This window comes from Argentina silus, assembly GCF_951799395.1.
Source record: "Argentina silus genome assembly, chromosome: 16".
NCBI lineage: Eukaryota > Metazoa > Chordata > Actinopteri > Argentiniformes > Argentinidae > Argentina > Argentina silus.
Window position 1 is genome coordinate 9,779,145 of NC_139670.1, and position 18,865 is coordinate 9,798,009.

At 40.7% G+C, this 18,865-nt stretch overlaps 3 protein-coding genes across 3 annotated transcripts; 1 reads left to right on the forward strand and 2 right to left on the reverse strand.

The window, feature by feature from the left end:
* Window positions 1-645: 645 nt before the first annotated feature.
* Window positions 646-3,328, reverse strand: LOC310817441 (interferon-induced protein with tetratricopeptide repeats 5-like). Its single transcript, XM_083688044.1, has 2 exons — window positions 3,203-3,328; window positions 646-2,468 (listed from the first exon to the last, which is right to left on the reverse strand). The coding sequence occupies exons 1-2, from the start codon at window positions 3,205-3,207 to the stop codon at window positions 1,055-1,057; spliced, it is 1,419 nt and encodes a 472-aa protein (XP_083544170.1). The 5' UTR covers window positions 3,208-3,328; the 3' UTR covers window positions 646-1,054.
* Window positions 3,329-4,130: 802 nt separating this feature from the next.
* LOC310817208 (interferon-induced protein with tetratricopeptide repeats 5-like) lies at window positions 4,131-5,513 on the reverse strand (the record flags this gene model as incomplete). Its single annotated transcript, XM_083687646.1, has 1 exon — window positions 4,131-5,513. The coding sequence occupies one exon, from the start codon at window positions 5,511-5,513 to the stop codon at window positions 4,131-4,133; it is 1,383 nt and encodes a 460-aa protein (XP_083543772.1).
* A 1,820-nt stretch (window positions 5,514-7,333) lies between these two features.
* Window positions 7,334-8,659, forward strand: ch25h (cholesterol 25-hydroxylase). Its single transcript, XM_083688088.1, has one exon. The coding sequence runs from the start codon at window positions 7,341-7,343 to the stop codon at window positions 8,127-8,129; it is 789 nt and encodes a 262-aa protein (XP_083544214.1). The 5' UTR covers window positions 7,334-7,340; the 3' UTR covers window positions 8,130-8,659.
* The last annotated feature ends 10,206 nt before the right edge of the window (window positions 8,660-18,865 follow it).

Below are 18,865 nucleotides of genomic sequence, written 5' to 3' on the forward strand. Positions count from 1 at the left end.
CCTCAGTGGAGAGGAACTCTAGAATCTCTTTGCCTTCTCCAGCCTTCTGCTTGTTCGTGAGGCACACCTCTGATATTTGCCTTAACTTGCTGCCAGCCTGTTTCCTCTCCTGGCTCTGAATCGGAATCTGAAAAGCTGCTTTAAACTGTCTCAGCTCCGGCCGCATATTTCCTCCTATAGAGCAGGAATTGGCACAACAACAGTTGAGGAGTTCATGAAACTATCAAATAAACCAATTAACCTAAAGAGCATCAACATGCATTGACCATGTGAGCAGTTGTGTTAGATACAGTATTTCAATCAATCAATCAATCAAACCTTATTTATAGCACATTTTTACAATAAAATTAATGCAAATGCACTTCACAAGAGAAAATAAATTAGGCACCCTCCTGAACCGGGTCACGGACCAACTCGACAGCCCTAGTAAAAACTAAAGCATTCTACTTGAGGCTTCTTTCGCAAATATCCAGTCAAATATGGAGGTGTGGATGCAAGTGGACGTCCATAACATACACATCTGTTGAATAAGACAATATTTAAATATTTAAAAAATCATTGACTATTTCATCAAGAACATGTATTGTTATTCACTATAGCAATGGTAGTTTTGGGAACCAAGAAGACCCTGAAAACTGTTTTTTGTTGGTTGTTTTTATTAATGATTCATGACATAAAAGTCTGTTTAATATGCAACAACAGTTGAGGCGTTCATGAAACTATGAAATAAACCAATTAACCTAAAGAGCATCAACGTGCATTGACCATGTGAAGAGTTGTGTTAGATACACTATTTCAATCAATCAATCAATCAATCAATCAATCAATCAATCAAACCTTATTTATAGCACATTTTTACAATAAAATTAATGCAAATGCACTTCACAAGAGAAAAGAAAGAAAAGAAAACCCCAAATATCACACTGGAGGGAACACCCTAGGTAAAAGCAAGGCTAAAATGATGTGTTACGTACTGTATCATTTGAGTTTCATGAAATCGCCCCTTTATTAGAGAACATTAACAAGTATTTACAATCTGAGCAGTTGTGTCTCATCATTTGAGTTTCATTCCTTTGCCAAAGGCACTTGTTAGTTCATCTGTACTGTCAGCATCCATCTTGGCACTTGTAATGGCCTTCTCAGCCAGCCTCTGCTTTCTGTCCTCAGCAGAGAGGAACTCCAGAATCTCTTTGCCTTTGCCGGCCTTCTGCCTATTGGTGAGGCTCCTCTCTGCTATTTGCCTCAGCTTCATGCCAGCCTGCATCTTATCTGAGCTCTGAATAGGAATCTGATAAGCTGCTTTCAACTGTGTCACGGCACTGTCCTCCACCTTCCTTTTATAAAGCAAGAAGAGGCCGTATGAGGTGAGGCAGTGCTGCCTGTCTGAGTCTCTGAGGGACTTGTCCTTTACCAGAGCAGTGAAGATCTTCATCGCTTCTTCCAGCTGACGGTTGTCCCCATAGGCCTCAGCCAGATTCACCTTGGCGTGTATGTTGGAGGGCTTTAGTTCCACGGCTTTGGAGAAGTGTTGGATGCATTCGGCTGTCTTTGCCTTAAGTTGGGACACCGGGGGCCATTCTCCTTTCTTCATCTGGATGAGTTGCTGTCTGTGGCACAGGCCGATCTGGTGGTGCAGGAACGAGGACTTTGGAGACTGCTCCACCGCCCTGCCCAGAATCTCCAAGGACTCATCGATGGAGCCCTCGTGCCTGAAATACTTGGCCACGTAGCGGGTGACATGAGGGACATCAGGAGCCAATGTGAGAGCCTTTTTGATGAGATTCTTGGACTCATCCTTTCTTTCTTTTTGAAGCTTTAGGGCAAGGAGAACCATAACCTCTGCATTATCTGGCTCTAAGGACAGGGCCTTCCTAAGCTGAGTGACTGCTTCCTCTACTTTCACTTTCTTACCCCTTACCATTCCCTCCAGCCTGTAAAGGGCCACAGCATAGCCCACATTGAAGGATGCGCTCTCTGGCTCCGCCTCCAGAGCTTTCTGAAAGCTCTCTTTTGCCCGCTCATAAAATGTGCCCCCAAGCCTAAGACAGCTCCAAGCCTTCTCACCATGTACAGCAGGTAAGCTGCAGGTCTTCGGAATACCCTTACATATGTTTGTCACTTTGCCAAGATAGGCATTCACATCATCCATGTTCCCTGAGTGATAGTGAACCCATGCAAAGTTACCATAGGTCACCAGCAACTCTGTCCCATCTTGCCTCTCCTTCGGAGCACTCTCAGCCTTGTGGAGATATTCAAGAGAACGTTTGTTGTTTCCCTCCAGGTGGGTCACAAATGCTAATAAGTTGTAGTAAGTGGTATGGTATTTGGGAGGGCCGCACTTTATTATTCGATCCAGGAGTTTTTCAGGGATGTTGTCGAGGTCTTTAATGTCAGCCTTGTCTATACCCCATGTGAAATGACACTCAAGTGCTTTCAGCTTGGCTTCCATATCTGATTTGACAGAGGCACTGTGGAATAAATAACAATACTATCATTATGCCTTATATTGATCAATGTTGTTCATTTATGTTTTATCATCATGGAATCCGTTAATTGTGAATCCTATTCATTATATATTGCCCTGTATTTGCTCTGGCCTAGATATTAAAAAAGCAATACAAATTTGGTAAATAATTATAATTATAATCATCATCATTAGCACTAAATCAGGACGAGAAGGCTACTGTACCATACAGTTTTTGTGGCATATCTGAGAAGGTGAAATGCAAACTTTGCCATAACTGGCTGACAGTTTGAGCTGGTTCAATGATTAGTCTTCTCATTTGAGAGGGTGTAGGCTGATCACCTGAAGCGTACGTGTCGCAACTCGGCCTCAACACACTTCAGTATATCAAATATTCTATTATTTCTCTTATTCACAACGTTCATAACTCATAACTCTAATTAATTAAAACGTTTACACAGTTGAAATTGCCACATTAAACATTTGTAACATCGTTTTCCTGATTCCAGGGCTACATCATCATCATCATCATCATCATTATCATATTGTTGTTACAGTCTTATAGATCAATCAACGACTGAATCAATAAATAAAACAATAATGCATGCAGTTATAGTAAATATAACTTAAATATAACTTAGTAATAATACTGATCTGTCAATAGGCCATCACAAATAATGTAGGCTTATGTGCAATAGTCTTATATTGTTCTATCTCGTTGAAATGAAGATCGCTTACCTCATTTTTCTATCCAGTTGTTGGTTTAAGTGTTGCAACCACCAAACTCGTTACGTACCAATTTGCGACTGTCGCAGTTGGCACCCAGTAGGGCTATTTATACAGTTGTCTGTTTGCAGGAGAACGAAAACGAAACCTAACCTATCAGTTTCTATTATTCCGAAAAGCCATTATATGTGCCAACCATAATCAATCATGTGATAAAGGGTCAATCTGGGATTCAAATAACAAAGCGTTCTCCCTGCCACTTTATTTGGTAAACAGCTGAGGGATAAGCCTGGAGAAATGTAACCACTCTTAAATACTATTCAAAAAGGGATCTTTGCAAAGACTTACCATCCATGAGATCAACCACTTGAGGGCGCCCTATACAAGATAAAGGTCTAAAAGCAGATCCCAAAGTCGGCTACTGGTCCACTTGAGGCTTCTTTCGCAAATGTCCGGTCAGATGGAGATGTGTGGATGGAAGTGGATGTTTTATGAATGTTCCATAACAAACGTCTGTTTGATAATACACATATAGTAATGCAAATACAGTTGAGTTTCTTGTTGTTTGTTTTATTTATGATTCATGACATAAAAGTATGTTTAATCAGCAACAACAGTTGAGGAGTTATTGAAAATATCTAATAAACCAATACACCTTTCATGAAGAGCATCAACATGCATTGACCGTGTGAGCAGTTGTGTTAGATACAGTATCTCAATTATTTATAACACATTTCTAAAAAATGTTTCATGCAAATGCGCTTCACAAGAATAAAAAGAAAACCCCAAATATCACTCTGGAGAGAACCTCCTAAGTAAAAGCAAGGCTAACAAAGTGTGTTATGTACTGTATCTGATGAAAAATGTCATGAAATCACCTTCAATCAAGAACATTTACACATATTTACAATGTAAGCAGAAGTGTCTCATTATTTGAGTTTCAATCATATGCCAAGGCACCTGTTAATTCATCTGTACTGGCCACATCCATCATGGCCTTCCTGGTGGCATTCTCAGCCTGCCTCTGCTTTTTGTCCTCAGTGGAGAGGAACTCTAGAATCTCTTTGCCTTCTCCAGCCTTCTGCTTGTTCGTGAGGCGCCCCTCTGCTATTTGCCTTAACTTGTTGCCAGCCTGTTTCCTATCCTGGCTCTGAATCGGAATCTGATAAGCTGCTTTCAACTGTGTCACGGCACTGTCCTCCACCTTCCTTTTATAAAGCAAGAAGAGGCCGTATGAGGTGAGGCAGTGCTGCCTGTTTGAGTCTCTGAGGGACTTGTCCTTTACCAGAGCAGTGAAGATCTTCGTCGCTTCTTCCAGCTGACGGTTGTCCCCATAGGCCTCAGCCAGACTCACCTTGGCGTGTATGTTGCAGGGCTTTAGTTCCACGGCTTTGGAGAAGTGTTGGATGCATTCGGCTGTCTTTGCCTTAAGTTGGGACACCGGGGGCCATTCTCCTTTCTTCATCTGGAAGAGTAGCTGTCTGTGGCACAGGCCGATCTGGTGGTGCAGGAACGAGCACTTTGGAGACTGCTCCACCGCCCTGCCCAGAATCTCCAAGGACTCATCGATGGAGCCCTCGTGCCTGAAATACATGGCCACGTAGCGGTTGACATGAGGGACATCAGGAGCCAATGTGAGAGCCTTTTTGATGAGATTCTTGGACTCATCCTTTCTTTCTTTTTGAAGCTTTAGGGCAAGGAGAACCATAACCTCTGCATTATCTGGCTCTAAGGACAGGGCCTTCCTAAGCTGAGTGACTGCTTCCTCTGCTCTGACTCCCCTACACCTTACCATCCCCTCCAGCCTGTATAGGACTATAGCGTAGCCCACATTGAAAGATGTGGTGTCCGGCTCTCTATCCAGAGATTTCTGAAAGCTCTCTTTTGCCCTCTCATAAAATGTGGCTCCAAGGCTCAATAAGCTCCAAGCCTTCTCACCATGTACAGCAGGTAAGCTGCAGGACTTCGGAATACCCTTACTTATGTTTGTCACTTTGCCAAGGTAGGCATTCACATCATCCATGTTCCCTGAGTGATAGTGAACCCATGCAAAGTTACCATAGGTCACCAGCAACTCTGTCCCATCTCGCCTCTCCTTCGGGGCACTCTCAGCCTTGTGGAGATAGTCAAGAGAATGTTTATTGTTTCCCTCTAGGTAGGTCACAAACGCTAATAAGTTGTAGTAAGTGGTATGGTATTCGGGAGAGTCGCAATTCATTATTCGATCCAGGAGTTTTTCAGGGATGCTGTCCAGGTCTTTAATGTCAGCCTTGTCTATACCCCATGTGAAATGACACTCAAGTGCTTTCAGCTTGGCTTCCATATTTGTTTTGACAGAGGCACTGTGGAATAAAGGACAAATACGATCATTAGGCTTAACATTTATCAATGTTGTTGGCATCAGTGTCACTGGCTTATCTGGATCAATTTATTTTTTGGGGGGACTTTTTATTTACTTATTTCAACCTGATGTTCAGAATTCATAATACTTGTAGCATAATACTTGAATTCATTTAAACAGTTTAAATTTTTTAACATCCCTATCCTGAATAAGTACTACATCATCATCATTATCATCACCATCATGTTGTTATTAACAGTGTTTCACATCAACCAATAATGAATCAATAAAAAAACAATAATGATGTAGCATGTGTCGATAGACCATTAGAAATAATTTATAAGCAACTAGTGTCTTCTTAATATAATTCTATGCCGTTGACATGAAGTTCACTTACCTTATTTTTCTATTCAATTGTTGCGTCCGCCAAACCCATGAAGTACCAATCGCAAGTTGCACGCAGTGGGGCTATTTATAGCTACAAATCAGTCCTAACAGTTTTTTGCAGGAGAAACGAAAACGAAACATATCACGAAAAAAGTCACTTTCTATTCTTTCCATAAAGGGGGATTTCCAATCTGGGATTCAAACAATACAAACAAACCCTTCTCCCCGCCACTTTATTTGGTAAACAGCTGAGCAATGGGGCTGGAGAAATGTAACCCCTCTCAAATACATAGACTGACTATCCATGATATCAAAAGGATAGTTTTAACCATGTTTTGAAACTACACAGTGTTTCTTTACAATGACATTGTTTACAAACAATGGAGTAAAACAATCGTATACTTTGGGTTCTGATAGGGTAAAACAGTTAAACTAAGCTCATGATGCATTTATAAGTTACATTCTTCAAGAATCAATGGCTATATCAATAATGTAAAAGTCCCACAAATTATAGGCCTACTGTAGATTGAATCGAAAATGGAATTGTAGAATTTTGTGAATGTTTTAAATGAAATGGGTTAACCACTTGGTGGCGCCCTATAGAAGATAACGTTCTAAAAGCAGTGGTAGAAACCAGTGCTACTAGTCCACTTACAGTGCCTTCGGAAAGTATTCAGACCTCTTCACTTTTTCCTAATTTTTCCACATTTTGCTGTGTTATAGACTAGAAAATTGATTAAATAAAAAATAATTTGCCATCAATCCACACACAATACCCCAGAATGACAAATTTGACAGTAAAATGACAGTACATTTATTAAAATTGAAATACAGAAATACCTCATGTACATAAGTATTCAGAGCCTTTGCTATGACACTCTTAAAATTAGCTAAAATGCAAAAATATCATCAACAAATCACTCAATAAGTTGAATTGAGTTCATCTTAATGCAACGATAATAGTTCATGTAATTTTGGAATTAATATCTTTCTTTTTATAGGGTTTCTGATTTGCATAGGAATCAACTTTAATCCATTTTAAATTGAGTCTATAACACAACAAAATGTGGAAAAATTGAAGGGGTCCGAATACTTTCCAAAGGCACTGTTAGTCTTCTTTGGCAAATGTCCAGTCAAACCTAGTAGAAAGACACTATACTTATGTCAAGTTACATTATTATGTAAGGTTGTTAGAAAGTGATTTAATTTCCCTAATGCTCATTGGCAATAACTAGAAAATCTCATATTTCTAGCCATGAATTGATTTGTTCAGTGGTTACTTTCATAGCACATAGCAGGCACTCTATGGGTACTACACAGGAAGTCTCCGCCCACAGGAAGTCTAGTCTTTATAAGGACATGTAGGAATACCAGAACACAGAGCACGTATAAAAGCTGCTGCACGTGGTTATTGAGACAAGCATGTCGAGCTCACACACAAGCCAGAGCACAATGATTTTACAGAGCTTATGGGACTTTATACTGGGACATGATGCTTTGCTCAGATCGCCCTTCTTCCCTGTGCTCTTTTCTCTCTGTGTCTACCTTAGCTTCTGTCTGCCTTTTGTGGTGCTGGACCTCCTCTCTCCCAAGCTGGCCTGGGTTAGGAAGTATAAGATCCAACAGAAGACTCATGTATCCTGGGATATGATGTGGAGCTGCTTGGCTCAAGCCCTCTACAACCATGTGTTGTTCATCTTGCCTCTGAGTGTGTTCCAGTGGTACTGGAGGCCAGTCAGTTTCCAACCGGAGGCCCCTGGGATGCTACGTCTCCTCTGGGACATCTTAGCCTGTTTCCTGCTCTTCGACTTCCAGTACTTCATCTGGCACCTGCTGCACCACAAGGTGCCCTGGCTGTACCGGACCTTCCACAAGGTGCATCACAAGCACACCAGCACCTTCGCCCTGACCACAGAGCACTCAGGGGCCTGGGAGACTCTGTCTCTGGGCTTTTTCGCTGCAGTGAACCCCCTGATGCTGGGCTGCCACCCTCTGACGGAAATGCTCTTCCATGTGCTGAATATGTGGCTCTCTGTGGAGGACCATTGTGGATATGACCTGCCCTGGTCAACACATAGACTTGTGCCCTTTGGGCTCTACGGTGGAGCTCCGCACCATGACCTGCACCACCTGAAATTCAAGTCAAACTATGCTCCGTACTTCACACACTGGGATAGACTCTTTGGGACCTTGCACAAGCATTCTGACTGAACTCTGTATTGTACACATGGAGGAAAGTACAAATGAACATTATGAACATTATCTTTTTTATTAAAAGTCTGGAAGACAAAGTGCAGGCACTTTATTAAACGTGCTACATTTTTTTATATATTATATATTATTTATTATTTATTACTGGAATCTTGAATATGTTTCTTGTTGGAAATGACTTGCACCTTTTAAGAATGGATGAAGTATTTTTTTCAAAGATGACATTGATGTGGATATTTGAAGGGCATTGCTTCTGAACGATAAAGAATACTCGAGTATTGAGTTTAGAACAATTAGGCCAGTTTACTGAACTACCAGAATGAATTTGACTGAGATTTTTTAGAATGACTGAATATGAATGCTGCAGTATGTGAATGTGTATGCTTGTGCTCACATGAGTTAAAAGAGAAGTATTTGACTTCTCAGTGCCACTGTGAGTCTCACAGAGAATGTTCAGCTCTTCCAAGCTGTATGCAGTATTAAAAAGATTACATGTTTTCACATAACGAGAAATAATAAAATGGATATGTCCAAAATCTTTGTGTTTGTGGCTTTCATAATCCTACTGTATTCTGTGCATCACGTCTTACATTTACATTTTACGTCTTTATGTTGTCATGAGGTATCAGGTAGCATATGTTGTGGATGGATAGAGATGACAAGTTATTTGATATCCCTCTTCTCAGGGCTATTTAACGGCAACGTTGTATGTAGAACAGCTATTAAGCAGATTTAATTCATTAATCATGTTCCTAGTATCATTTACAACAGCGCTTCTAATCAATAGAGGTACTACAGTAGATGATATGATATGACATCAACACGTTGATTTGTGTACACCACAGAGCAAATCCACGAGTCAGTGTCAACTCAACCAGTGAAGTTGAGATAGGAGCAGGTTTCTAGAGGTCAATTTTTCATCAGCCCTAATTTTTCTGAGACTGGGGAATAATTTAGTGTGAAAGAAAGGGACTTTTCTGTACCTCCCCTGGTCTTCCCCTCTGTAGGTGGATTAGAAAGTCCCACTCCCAAGGGACCCTGGCCCTGCAGCTCCATTCTTACTCGTAAACAGGTGTAATATCATTGTGGCAAAAATAGGTTGATACTCTCAGTGGAAGCAAGACATTGAACCAAGGTTTTTTCCAGAAAGCAATTCTGGCCTACAGTATGGCAGCCAGGAAACAGACATTTCCTGACCATGAAGTTCACTCACTCGCTCTAAACATCAAAGCAATTATGACCTTGCCAAAACCTTGTCTAAAAAGGGAAAGGGACACATCCTGAGATTGACAATGGAGAGTTTCCCAGAAGGTGTTGGAGAATTCCCGAACAGGAGCAGACCACTCTAGAGACAAAACAGTTGTCAGTTTTCCGAAAGCTCTGTAGCTTACAGTAAGTCGTACTTGGACTTCTCCCACTAACACAGCCATAGCATAGTATAATATGCAAGAGAGTAACAATTGTTAAAGCATTGTTGCAGGTCAGTTATTTGTGCATGAACTAACATTTGTAAAATTGATAACTTTGCTGGTTTAGCTACAAAGCATTTGGGGAAACTCACCCAGACTAATCTACTGATGACCTGACCACAGGTTCCTCACTGTAGAGGATGTTATGATTTAATATAAATACAGATCTCCCTGTAGAAAATATTGTAGCATTTAGATATTGTAGCATTTCCCCAGAAGGCAGGTCTGGAAGAATGGATTTGATAAATCACAGAAAAGGTCAGAAGTGGGGAGCAATTTAGACATTATGATTGACAGTAATGGCTCCATTTGACAGAGTACATAAGTGATTCTTTCATAAACTAAAATTGAGAGCATATGACACCTCTGATCCGGTGTTTATTTGCCTCCATTATGAGGGCAGACGATTATATTGAAGAATGTGAAATAAAACACTGAAGAATGGAGGATGGGTCAAAAATGAGACAGACATTTATTCCCAATAATTACTTCTAACGGTTATGAACATGACCAACTAACACAAGTTAACATTATGTTATATCTGACTCCAAAAGATATTTCATGGTTAATAATGATTGACAATGCTTTGCTCATCCCTGTGTGACAGACAATCGAACATAATTAAGAATACCCAAAATGCTATTTTACCATGCCCTCAAGTTAAGATAAATCGGCTTGCGAGGATTTTATGCTCAGGCCAATAGCTGAAGCTGATGACTCTCTCATTAACGATGCATGTGAACATTAGACATTAAATGGGAGAACCTGGTCACGATTATATCGTGCTGTATTAACAGAACCTTTATCTAGCGCACAACCTCACATTAATGCACATAGGAAGGATGAGAATAGAGTATCAAGAAAATAACCAATTTAACAGTTTCAAAGCAACATATGACTGTAAGTTTTAACCATACGTTAACATGTGTCAAGGACAACACAGGAGACTGGTGGCTATGGGCCTAACCCGGGTAACTCAAAGGAGATATTTCTGTCCCTCTCTCTCAGTATCATTCCCAACAGAGCACAAGGTGTGAGACACATTACAATTGCAAAGGAATTGACAAAAGGCGTGGCTGCAATTTCTTCAGGATGCCTGCCAAGCATGCTCATTCAACTGTTAATAGGAATACACAATTAAATCAAGGCTGGCGCCACCAAAATCCGTCTACAATATCAGTTATCATGTTTACATTTACATTTCAGACATTTAGCAGACACCTTTATCCAAAGCAACTTACAACAAGTACATTTGTCTAAGTAAGTGAATCATCTATATTTCTACCTCCACCAGCCTCCCCAGCCTAACCCTAACCCTAACACTTATGGTAGCTGCTAAGTAGCTTCAAAAAGTTAATAATAATAATAATAATAATAATAATAATAATAATAATAATAATAATGAAAATAATAATGATAATAATACTAATAATAATTTAGTGTATTTATGAAGCGCTTTTAATTAAAAATAATGATCTCAAAGTGCATAAAATAAAAGATAAAATAGAAACATGAAAAAAAAAGAAGCAAAACAAATATACTATATGTAACCATATCATAAAAGCAGCAATCAAAGGATGAAGGATAGGCCAGCCATATTTCCATATACGTAGCTCCCTGGTTAAACTTCCTGATTAACTTAATATTGTTATGGATGGGGGCGCACTCTAAGTGTCTCCCTCTGGCCGCCCACTGTGCCGCCTCACTCATGGACGTATCACCTGCACCTGTGTTTAATTGTCACTGATGCTTTATGTACCCTCACTTCCCTTCACTCCCCGCTTAGTCTTCACAGTGTGTTCACCGCTTGTTGGTCGCTTGACATACATAAGCCTTTGAATACACAAGTACTGTTTTTGGAGACTATGTTCTCCCTTTTGTTTTCCAGATGAAGTCTGTGTTTGTATCCTGTTTTGCCTACTCTACTTCAAGTAAAGAACCTTTTGTTTGATATCGCTACCTATTTGTCTGCCTCCCTTAATATGCACCGCACCTGGGTCTGCTTATTATACCAAAACGTTACAAATGTAGATTTTTTATTGGACTATCAACCGGTTGACTGGCAACAAGTTCAGTTGGTATAATATAAAGGAACTATTGGCCAATAGAAAATGAACCACTTCATTGGCACCACTCTTCTGAATAGAACACTGCTGTTGTCTACCACTATTGGACCATAGTGCAGTGCTTTACTATTAGGATATGTCAGAGTCTAGCGCTTTACTGTGTTGTAGATAGGTCCCAGGCTCAGTACTTTGTCCAGAAACCAGCACTCTACAGTTCTTTACTGTGTTGTAGATAGGTCCCAGGCTCAGTACTTTGTCCAGAAACCAGTTTAGCTGGAACTGAGTGACATTCCACCAAGAGGCTGTCATGGTCATGGTATCTTAGTGGTATCTTAGTCATGAATTCATGGGTCATGAAGCTGTAGCTTAGCTCGCTGAACATCCCTTTTGGATTCCATGTAGAACCCTTTCTATAGAAACCCAAAAAGGTTCTACATGAAACGCAAAAGGTTCTACATGGCATCAAAATGGGTTTGGGTTCTTTAAAGGGTTCATATGGTTCAAGGGTTCAAGGATTCATCTTATTTCCTTAAGCTCAAGAAATTTAGAATAAAAATGTGTCTTTCCCTATTGAGCGGATATACTCCATCCAAACACTCAGATGAGAAACAGATGGTGGCTATATTCGCCAAAGTAAATCATTAGTTGTGACATGATCCACTGTGTCCGCAGTGTTGTCCACATTTAAACCCATTCTAAAAATGATATTTGATTTTGAGAGTAAGGTATAGTTCATTTGATTTGTATATCAACTCAGTGATACATACTGTACTGTAGTTAGTTGCAACAAACAGTATGATTTCTCTCATTGGGGAGAATAACTATGTTATAGCAGTCTTAACAGTGTAATAACAGGGAATAAAAGGTTAGTGTTAGCCTTTGCTCATTGTATTTATATATTATATTATATCCCTTGAAAACAGACATATGTTAATTTGGCAGAGCACATCTACAGCCATTGGGTGTTGTTCAGGGGAGGCTAGTGGAGGTAGAAATCGGAGGACAGCTCACTGTAATGCATGGAATGGAATGAGGAATGGTATCATAGTATTCCATTTCATGCATTACAATAAGCCTTGCAGTTTGTACCTCCATCAGCCTGCACTGGTATTGTTATAACTTGAAACTGATGCTACTGTCGTTGAGTTATGCAACATCTCTTGAATTTCTGGGAACACTGTGTCCTGAGAGAACAGTAAACTCATTAAATACCCAGCTTACAGTACAGGTCACAACCATTTTTGCTGATTGGGTCTCTGCTGCTCCTGCTGATGCCCTTCACCTGTGCCTTGATGGGCAGGAACTCCATGTATGGGCATATGGTGATTATCTCCACGGGTTGCAGCTGTGGCCCCTTGGGGCGCAGGAACTCCATACATGGTCCTGCCAAAGACAACACGGGGCAAGAGAGGGACAGCAGAAACAGCAGAGACAAAGCGAGGCGAGATATACACTCCACTTACCACCGTCCCACACTCGCGCATGGGCTTAGGCACGGGGCGGGCGCCACAGTATGTTGCTAATAATATCCATGAAACTACTATGCAAATACACTTTTTAGCCAACATTGCAATTATCAAACTGAATAGGGATTCGTTTTTTTCATAATGTTTTCTACACTGTTATTGTACACTTTGTAAGTAATGTCTTTGAAATCAAATACACCGCTTCTGCTGATTCTTCCAAACACAAACACTGAAGATACCAATTTCTTAGTGAAGATAATGATGAAATCTATTATAGTTTAATTGCAGAAATGAACCCCTGGACAATACAAACAGAAGCAGTGATAGACAGGCTCTGTCAGCAATATTGCATATCTTTTCATCATCATTTATTATCGTCATTGTGATACAGAAACATCATAGTTAAAGGCAAATACAGTGTCCTGCGTAAGTAAAGCATTTTTTCTTCTTTTGGCTCTACGCTCCAAAAGTTTGGATTTGAAATCAAACAATTACTATGAGATTAAATTAGAGGTTTTCAGCTTTTCTTTGATGGTATTTGTGTACATACTGTATTGGTTTCACATTCAGACATTTCAATATTTTAGACATATTCCCCGTATTTTAGGGCACCAAAAGCGATGTCATTCCTTCTGGAAGCTGGTAATGAGAAGAGATATTGACCCTCAGAGGTCAAGAGGTCGTTGTAGGTGGCAATGTGCAATCTACTCACCAATGATCTAGTATCTAGATCAGTGGGAATTACCACAGTGACAACATGGACTCTGACTGTCACGGAAAAAGGCTAAACATGTTTGTCACATAATACCCGTCATATTGTATTATAATGACTTTTCCTATTTTCACTTAAAAAATGTATATACTCTCTCTTGATAGGTGTGATGTGCTGTGGTTCATTTAAAAATAAATAAAACTGTGGTTTCACATTCACATTTCATGGTGATGTGCAATAGGACCACCATGTTCCTTTGCCTTTGCCTTTCACGAATCACCATTAAACTACTGTATATCCTTCAAGATTCAAAGATTCAAAGTGTTTATTATCATATGCACAGTAGAAAACATGTTTCCCTGTACAATGAAATTCTTGCTTTGCTGTCCGCAGAATGCCAACCAATGTAAAATGTACAATACTAAAAAATATACAATATATACTAAACAAAATGTACAAGATAACAACATTTAAGGCAGCATGTGATAATAAAAAAGCAACAATAATAATAATAAAATAGTGCAAATGTAAACAGTGCAATTATGCATGTGCAAACTGAAAATTAGACAGTCCTTGCTGCCAATTCCACTTCAAAGACTTTTCACCCATTTCTTTCTCACAGGAACATTATTCACCCTGAGGCACATCAGAGGCCATACTGATAAGCTTGCCTCGACCCATCTCCTGTGCAAAACCCAGCAAAGAGATGCAGAATTGCATGACCACTTTGACATTGCACAATAATACTGTACCTCTCTGTCTCTCTGTCTCTCTGTCTCTCTCTCTCTCTCTCTCTCTCTCTTCTCTCTCTTCTCTCTCTCGCTCTCTGTCAGTATTTCATAAGCATCCAGCAAGACATGCCCCGACAGACCCCCACAAGGAATTTTCTGATGGAATAAAACTCTTTACTAAGTCTAAGTCTTCTGAATTCTAAGAGAGGATAGACTGTGTGAGGCATGTTTGATTATGGCTGGAAAAATGTTGAAGAGATCTGAGACACCAGTTCTTGACAAGTTCTTCTGCAAACATTGTGAAATGGTATGAAGCTGACCATTACAACATATTGGAATGTTTACAGTCCACTTCCAAAAACCCCAGCTTGTCATAGCATTTTCTCAGTATTTCAGTTCCTGTTCTATATGAGTCTGGCTCCACATAACTTTGGTCAGGCAGTTAGAATAGTCAGTTGTGGGACCTTGAGTCTCAGTTGTGGGGTACCTTGAGTCTCAGTTGTGGGGTACCTTGAGTCTCAGTTGTGAGGTACCTTGAGTCTCAGTTGTGGGGTACCTTGAGTCTCAGTTGTGGGGTACCTTGAGTCTGTGTTTACAGTCCACTTCCAAAAACCCCAGCTTGTCATAGCATTTTCTCAGTATTTCAGTTCCTGTTCTATATGAGTCTGGCTCCACATAACTTTGGTCAGGCAGTTAGAATAGTCAGTTGTGGGACCTTGAGTCTCAGTTGTGGGGTACCTTGAGTCTCAGTTGTGGGGTACCTTGAGTCTCAGTTGTGAGGTACCTTGAGTCTCAGTTGTGGGGTACCTTGAGTCTCAGTTGTGGGGTACCTTGAGTCTCAGTTGTGGGGTACCTTGAGTCTCAGTTGTGGGGTACCTTGAGTCTCAGTTGTGGGGTACCTTGAGTCTCAGTTGTGGGGTACCTTGAGTCTCAGTTGTGGGGTACCTTTAACATACAAAATGATAAAAGGTTAAAGTCTCTCCTCCTTACACATCAGTGAAGATGTGAGTGGGCATGAAGGAAGAAGATCATATCAGTCATCATTCATGTCTTCATACATCAGATCAATACCTATCAGGGGAGGCTGGTGGAGGCAGAAATCAGAGGACGGGCTCATTGTAATGCATGGAACAGAATATGGAATCAAACACGTGTTTGTAACATGCATTACAATGAGTCCATCCTCCGATTTCTACCTCCACCAGCCTCTACTGTCACATCTGTAAATGTCTGATGTAAACAGCTGTTTGCCTAAAGAATGTGTAGAGTAGAAGGTGACAGCATATGATGGACCGGGTGTCGCACCGATCCAAATGAGCCCACAGTTTCTGTCACAGCTGTACTGTATGGAAACTTATTGCATGGATTAGCAGGGTTATTGTGTCAACTATTGTGTCATAGGGAAAGTTCCGGGAAATTCCAAGAATGAGATGGGGCTGTGTATACTGGGGCCAGTCAAGACTAGCATTTTCTCAGCTTATCGTTACAGGAAAAGGGAGAGTCATTGTGTGTGACGCACTCTTTGAGTCAGTCACGCTTGAAGATTAAGACCTGAAGCCAGCATGCTTCAATCAAATGTTTTACTACTATCTGATTCATGGATCATATAGAAATATTTGATGATGAAATGAGGATAAGCTTCACTACTTTAAAAGCCCCTTACAATGATATGTGTCACACGGTAGGCTGCTGTTACATTTACATTTACATTTATGGCATTTAGCAGACGCCTTTATCCAACACAACTTACAACAAATACATTTGTTGTCATCATAAGAAAAAATAATCTATGCTAGGACCAAGGGCTATTGGCAGTCACAATGCTAGAAGAAGGAAGAATTCCTTTTTTACATTTTTTATTTACAGTAGAGCAACTGTACAAGGCAAGGCAATTTTATTTATGTAGCACATTTTATACACAGAGTCAAAGTGTTTTACATAAAATAGCATACTTTTTTTTTTTTTTTTTTTTTAAGCATAAAAAAAGCATAAAAGTCACAGTGCATTTTAGGGTCAGAGTGCAATTATTAGCAGCAATTTAGTTTTCTTTACCTGTTCCCCGGGTGTTTGGGACTCTCACCCAAATCTTTATTTGGGACTCTAACCCAAATTTTATTTGGGTTAGGAGGGTAGTGGGGACGAAGAGGTCTTTAGGAGGGACAGTTAAGATGTAGCCTGAAGAGATGGATCTTCAATCTACGGTAGAAGATAGGTAGTGACTCTGCAGTCCTGACAGCAGTGGGAAGCTCGTTCCACCAGCTGGGCACCAGGACAGTGAAAAGCCATGACCGAGTAGCGCGGCTGCTGCATCCACGTAGAGGCGGCGGTGCCAGGCGGACAGCTGAGGTGGAAGAGCGGAGGGATCGGGCAGGGGTTTGGGGGCTGACCATTGCTTGCAAGTAGGGAGGGGCTGTTCCCTTTGCCGCCCGGTAGGCGAGCCACCAGGGTCTTGAATCTGATGCGAGCTGCTACTGGGAGTTAGTGAAGGGTGCAAAGGAGGGGGGTGACATGGGAGAATTTTGGGAGAAATTGCTGTATAGACATTCCTCGCCCATCTGTCAGTGTGACCTTTGCAGAGGTTCCTTTAACAGATTCTTATCAAACCAAGGGTTAGGGTTAGGGTTAGGGTTAGAGATACTGTACGACCCCATCAGTCATGGCCGACGATGCTTTCATTCTCTATCAACACCAGGTTAATGGAGCAATAGACTTTACTCAACTGCCAGCATATGATAATATTTCATTAAATTGTATCTCTCCAGCTGTGCCCTGAGAAAGTGCCAAATGAGTAATCAGTAACATGACTGGAAATGTAATTTGATCATCCATGAGACGGTGACTAATAAAGAATTGAAGTAGAATGGTAAGAAGAAGCATTAGAGTATATTGGGCAATAGGGCAAAATCCTAGCACAACCCAACATGTTTTCTTTCCTTACTCTAGCACATTCCTCAGTTGAAGAGAAGAAATGGAAACAAAAATGGTGAACAGCGCCACCTGCTGTTCTCACAGGCCCTTTGAACAACACCAATAACCCTGCAGCTCTCATTGCACAGACATGAGTCATCGATCATGCGACCAACTCTCTCATTGTGGATTCAGATAATGGTGTGTCGGTTTACCAACAACTCTTCCCACATTGTTAACTTTAGAAACCTTCGCGCCTTCATCCACTCCACCTACTCCACTGTCTGATAATACTGTCTGATAACATAAACAATACCATAAAATATCTGTGTTATGATAATTATTTTTTTCGGTAGATGTTTCTTTCTTTCTTTTTTTTTTGTAGTTTCTTTATGCTCTGAATGATGGTCAGTGGTGTGATACTAGTTGTCTTTATTCATGATACATATTGAATTTATTGAAGCACTTAAAGCTTGAACATTTTCCTCAGGCTTATTCTAACCATGAAAACCCATACCAAAATGTTGTATTTTGCTAGAAAACAATAACTTATACAGATTCTAATGGGATGAAATACAAAAATACGTTTTAAGATCATTCACTATCAATTTGTCCTAGTGCTATGGGTGGACAGTACCACTAGAGGGCGAGAGAGGGGAAGGCACAGCTCAGTGAGCACCAGTGCTTTCACACCACTGATAGACAGGTCAGTAGGTCGGAGGTGAGCTGAGGCCACATAGAACAGTAAACGGGGAGGAAACAAATGGAGAAAAGTGAGGTAAAACAAGACATGAAGCGTGAGAGTATGAGACAGATGAGAGTATTGGGACACAGAATGTGTCTGCGACTTCCTGTGGAGGGTGAGTTGGTTGATGCATTTCACTATGAGTCAATGTTCAATGTACTTTCTTACACGGTAAACTACCTGTTCATATGTCATTCCCTCATGATAATCACTGAATGGTGACAGAAGTTATGAAAACAGTAAATTACATTAACATTAGTCAAAAGGGTAAGGCTTAAATGCAGTAGCTTACTAGAGTAGACCCTCTCATTCCTTCCCCCCCCCCCTTTCTCAATCACACACACACACACACACACACACACACACACACACACACACACACACACACACACACACACACACACACACACACAGGCATCGCATCGGAGGAGTCGCCATATGACATTCCAGAGCTGGTTGTGTGCAGATGCCTGTTGATGCTAGACGTCCAATGGGACGGCAGCAGGGAGCGTCCCTTTAAGAACATAGCTGCTTTGCCATTTTCGGTCAAAGGCACATGCCAATAGAGGAGTACTCTGTCTGTCTAACGCTCTACTGCACCACAGCACTCCACTGTACAGGCCTGTTCATGTTTAAGACA

Bases quoted from the DNA above. Each gene is read 5' to 3' on its own strand.
- ch25h (XM_083688088.1), top strand. From the start codon at position 7,341: ATGTCGAGCTCACACACAAGCCAGAGCACAATGATTTTACAGAGCTTA.